The following is a 4,894-nucleotide window of genomic DNA, read 5'->3' as shown; positions in this document are numbered from 1 at the left end:
AACTGTAAAACAGAAATACTGTATTTTATTTTTTATCAAACTCTTTTTAACACATTTGTTTATATACATATATCTACATTACTATACTATATATAAAATTTTTGACAAATAACAATACTTACACCTATGCATATTGGTGACTTCTTCTGTACTGACGCCAGTTTGCTACTAGCGCCTACATAACATTATCACCCGCCTTTCTATCTTCTCGCGCCCTTGCTGCTCTTTTATACTTTTATTATTATTATTATTATCATTATTATTGTATATATAATTTTTTTTTCAATCTTTTTTAGGCGCCTGAGGATTTATTCGGTCATGTTCGGTTGGTAACCAGCAAGTAAGAGCACAGGCAAGTTTTCGTAGCTTGATCCTCTTCCCCCGGCGTCTTGAAACTCTCTACACTCTGACGGTGGCTATGCACCCTCTCACTCTACTTCGCTCCTTGGCAATGCCGTGGAAAAACCACTTCGATCGTTATTTGATTGCCCGTCTACAACTACCACTCCTTAGTTACCAGGAAAGAATTTTTCCGAGCCGCATAGAAGAACCACGCAAATGCATTGTCGTTATTCACATTTTTTATTTTTTTTTATTACTCACCAGGATAATGTACCAACTCAGTGTTTTTTTTTTGTTCTCCAACTCACTGCACCACAAAAGGTACTGATGAAAAATAGCTGAATGCTAATATTTAAAGATTCATTGGAATAATGGCTATTTAATTTCCAGTGCATTCCAGAAAAAAACAAGACGCCGGTAAGTTTTTTTTTAAATAATTAAAAAATTATAAATTAATTTAGCAGATATTTATAAAATTTTTTAAACAAATAAATTATAGCAAAAAAATTCTTAACTCGAATGTAAATTCTCTTGACTCTCAAGAAAGTATTAAGCAAGATTGAAAATTCTTGAATGAAGTCAAAGTTTCTTAAGCCAAAAAAATTTCTTCTTGCTTCAAAATAACTTTTATTTTCTTTAAAATTTTTTTTGCGAAAGAAATTTGTTTTTTGTGTCACTTAACAATTTTTTAATTTTTTTTTTAACAAGTAAATTTCTTTCAAAAAATTGCATTTGTAGTTTTTTAAAATTTCTAAATGTCAATATTTTTTAAGAATTTTTTTTTTACCATAATTTATTTGTTAAATTAATTTTCATGAACAAATTTATTTGTTAAAAAAAATTATAAAATTATGAAGCGACTGGTAACTTTAATGTCATAAATTGAAATAATAATAATAATAATAAAAATTTAAAATGGATGATGAAAAATTGGAGTAATATATAGACGTTAAGTGTCGAACGGCTGTAATAAGTCACCAGGCAGATAAAGTACTTAATGGATTATACGATTCAGCAATATTTTAATAATTGATGCAAACAATTTATAACTAAAATTATACGCTTATATATTTTTATTATTATTTTAATTTTTTTTATTAATTATTGTTTTTTGACTTTTTATTATTGAATTGTAATTCATATCATTTATTGTTTATCGCACTTGCACAGTCAATGGGTATTTTCGTACTCATGCATGAAATAGGATTAATGTCACGTTATTATGGGCAAGTTGTGAAAGAGAAAAGAACAGAAAATAAAATAATAAAAATAGTAATTTTAAAAAGCCGGTAAATGAATTAACGCAGTATAGTAGAGGAGAATAGGTATAATTGAATTGGAGCAGAAAAATTGTTGACGTCAACTTGCAAAGAGAAACGTATTCATGAACTCTGAATAATTCTTAAGCCAACTCAGTTGAGCTATCAATACCTGTTCTTGGCTTCTGCTAAATAAACCAACCCGCCATGCGATGCAGGAGATGGAGAATGTGGATAAAGCTGATGAATAATAAGGAAACTCTGTAAAAAAAAGGACAAAAAAAATTCTAAAGACAAAACTTAATTTAGCAGAATGTATTTTAAAAAGACTCGATGTTTCGCCGTAGGGATTCAATAGTATTATTCACATTTCCGTCGCACGTTCGATTCAAACGTATTAAAGCATCCCCCAGAAGTGAGATTTATAACTATATACGCTATCGTTGGCTCCCGCCTATGTTCATCGAGCCGATAATGACTGGCTAATGGCTCTAACTCAATCATTAACTCATTATGGTTGCATTACTTAGCTTTGCTCGTTGATCAAGTCAAAGGGTAGAGAATATTGATAAAATTTTAATTAAATCCCCTTTTTTTTGGCTGAGCAATTTCTTGACGTCGATATTTTAATTACATAATAGCTTACTCCTTACCATCAGTATATTAAGAGATGTAATTGAATTTATTATCGGAGTATCTAATAATTGTTGATTGCCTGATTTTCTCACTTCTCATATATAATCACTTTGCAAGATGCGCGCATACTCAGCAATGATTATGATACATCGTAACGTTTTTGCATCTCTGGTATGCTGCGTCACCGACTCTATAAATCAATTTCTGAGATTGAATTATAACTTTTCGATCTATAGATACCTGAATACATTACTTATAAATATATAGTTGTTCATATTAATCAATTTGATAATAATAACAATATTTAATTACAGTTAATATTAAAGATAAATTAGTCACTGTGATTAATTAAAAATTATTTATTTGACAATTGTTTCGGATATAAATAATAAAATAGTTATATTATTGGATTTTGTGGGTATATATATTTAAATTTTATTTATTATTATTATTATCTATTAATATCACGAATTTTCCTGGACTGGTATTGATGGAGATACATGGGGCTGTTCAATTGTCGATTCATCACCAGCACTTTGATCAATATTCTCAGTAGTAACTGGGAATATTTTTTCACCAGTAATATTATCGACTTTAACGTCAGTTGGATTTTGTTCACATACTGTGGATTTAACGTCTGGACTGGAGACTCTTTTGAGAGCTAAATATTCTTCAACTGATCCTGTCGGTTTACTATTATCCGGCTCAATAGGTTTTTCAACGGCGCTAGATTTTCTAGCAGACTCTTTGGTACCGGCGTTCCCGTTATTATTACTATTATTATTAAGTTTAGACAGCTTTTGTCTCTCGCGCAAACGTTTTCTTATTTCCGATTGAATTTTCGATTCCTTTATAACGCTTTGTACATTATCTGTTTGATAATAACGAGTTGCCCAGGTTTCACTGGAATCAAGTGATGAACTTTCAGTCGAATTGCTTTCGACATTAAATTTTACCTCAACTTTACTCTGATTGTTTTTGATAGATGATGAAACTATTTTATCATTTTCTATTTCATCCATATCATCTGAGTAATTATCCAAATCTATTATTTCATCTTCGTCGTGTAACTCTATTGAGTTACTACTTTCTTCCAATACTTTTGATGGTTCATTAATTTTTTTCGACTTTTCTTTATATAACTGACTTGACTTATCACTTGGTACTTTAGTTATCGCCGAGTCTTGAGATTTGTCTTTCGATTCGCTATTAGTACTACCCGAAGATTTATTATTAACATCATTACCTTGATTAATTTTATTAATATTTAAAGAGTCTGTCAATTTGTCCTGATTTTCTTCTTTATTATTTTTATCTGTTAAATAACATTCAGTACTCGTCTCTATTTTTTCACCATTAGATTTACTAATGTTGACGTTCGAGTCCTCGGCTTCGCTGTCACTAGACAGTAAATTTATCGTCGGCGTTGGTTTGACAACTAAAACCACATCTTCGTCTTCGTTTGAATTCAGCGAGAGAGAAACAGCTTCTTCAACTTTGCTCCTTGCACTGCTTTTATCCGCTTCCTTATCCTTGGTTGAATTATTTCCCAAACCGTCGGCCAATGAAATATTGGCTTGATCAAGTAATTTATTAACATTTGCAGATACTTTAGAAGTTGTTTCGTTAGGAATAATATCTTCCTCTTTCCTTATTAGTGCCCTAATAGCCCGCGCCCGCATCTCCAATTCTAGTAAATCAAGAAGACTTTCTCCTTGTTGTTGTGGCTGACTTTTCGACTCCTTTTCATTTTTAACTTTAACTAAAGCTGCTGTTTGCTTACGGGTAGACTTATTTTTATTTTGAGAATTTGTTTTAGCTTGTTTGTCGGAAGCTATGGGCTCTTTTTTTATTTTTTTCGTTTTTACCTTACGGCTTTTAGACGCTGAGACCTTGTCCTTTTCATCTGGCAGCTCACTGTCAGTTATCCACGCTTCAGTGTCGGAAATTATTTCTAACGAAGGTCCTGAATCATCTGACTCACTTGTATTGGAAGAATCTAACATCTGCTTGCCGTTTAAAATTGACAGGACTCTAGACTTTGACATCCCGCATAATTCGTTCGCACACAATTCTTCTAGTTCACTTAAATCTATTTTCTGTAATCAATAAATCAATTTTAATTAATATACATTTTAAATAATAAATTTTAATTATCATAATAAATATATTTTTTTACCTTCAATGTTTGCGGTAACATCATTTTTATTTTTTCAGTCTTTACTGACATAAATAATTGCCGTGACATTTCTTTCCGATTGTATAAATAATCTTTGATCGGCTTCAGCCGTTTATCATCAGTTTCATCCTCGGAAAAAGAGGAAGTGCTGCAAGAACTACTTGATGAGTCCTAAAATAATTATTTTGTAATTAATTGCACGGTATTAATTAATTAAATTAAAAAAGGTGAATAATTACCGCATTTTTTGAAGTAAACTTTTCTAACCTCACTCGTTTCTCGTTCATTGATAAAAAATTAATAACAACAAACTACCAAAGTATAATGATTTATGAGAGTTTTTATAATGAGTATTACAAAAAAATATCATAAAGATATAAACGTTGCTAGGTATATAATATTTATATATAGTTTTTTAATGATAATCCCATGAGAATAAACACACAACACACTTAAGCTTTCTGTTCAAACAACCTCC

At 30.6% G+C, this 4,894-nt stretch overlaps 1 protein-coding gene across 1 annotated transcript; it reads right to left on the bottom strand.

Moving 5' to 3' along the window:
- Positions 1-2,581: 2,581 nt before the first annotated feature.
- On the bottom strand, positions 2,582-4,886 carry LOC141530493 (uncharacterized). Its single transcript, XM_074247623.1, has 3 exons — positions 4,656-4,886; positions 4,417-4,587; positions 2,582-4,336 (listed from the first exon to the last, which is right to left on the bottom strand). The coding sequence occupies exons 1-3, from the start codon at positions 4,701-4,703 to the stop codon at positions 2,702-2,704; spliced, it is 1,854 nt and encodes a 617-aa protein (XP_074103724.1). The 5' UTR covers positions 4,704-4,886; the 3' UTR covers positions 2,582-2,701.
- Between the last annotated feature and the right edge of the window lie 8 nt (positions 4,887-4,894).

The sequence above is a fragment of the Cotesia typhae genome, unplaced genomic scaffold (assembly GCF_013202065.1).
Source record: "Cotesia typhae breed Kobodo isofemale line unplaced genomic scaffold, CoteBio_Ctyphae contig_119, whole genome shotgun sequence".
Lineage (NCBI taxonomy): Eukaryota > Metazoa > Arthropoda > Insecta > Hymenoptera > Braconidae > Cotesia > Cotesia typhae.
Note: the sequence above shows the minus strand (reverse complement) of the source record. Positions and strands in the feature narration are given on the sequence as shown.

Bases quoted from the DNA above. Each gene is read 5' to 3' on its own strand.
- LOC141530493 (XM_074247623.1), bottom strand. From the start codon at position 4,703: ATGAACGAGAAACGAGTGAGGTTAGAAAAGTTTACTTCAAAAAATGCG. The intron at 4,588-4,655 runs GTAATTATTCAC...TAATTATTTTAG, and splicing joins AGTTTACTTCAAAAAATGCG to GACTCATCAAGTAGTTCTTG. The intron at 4,337-4,416 runs GTAAAAAAATAT...TATTGATTACAG, and splicing joins TGTTACCGCAAACATTGAAG to AAAATAGATTTAAGTGAACT.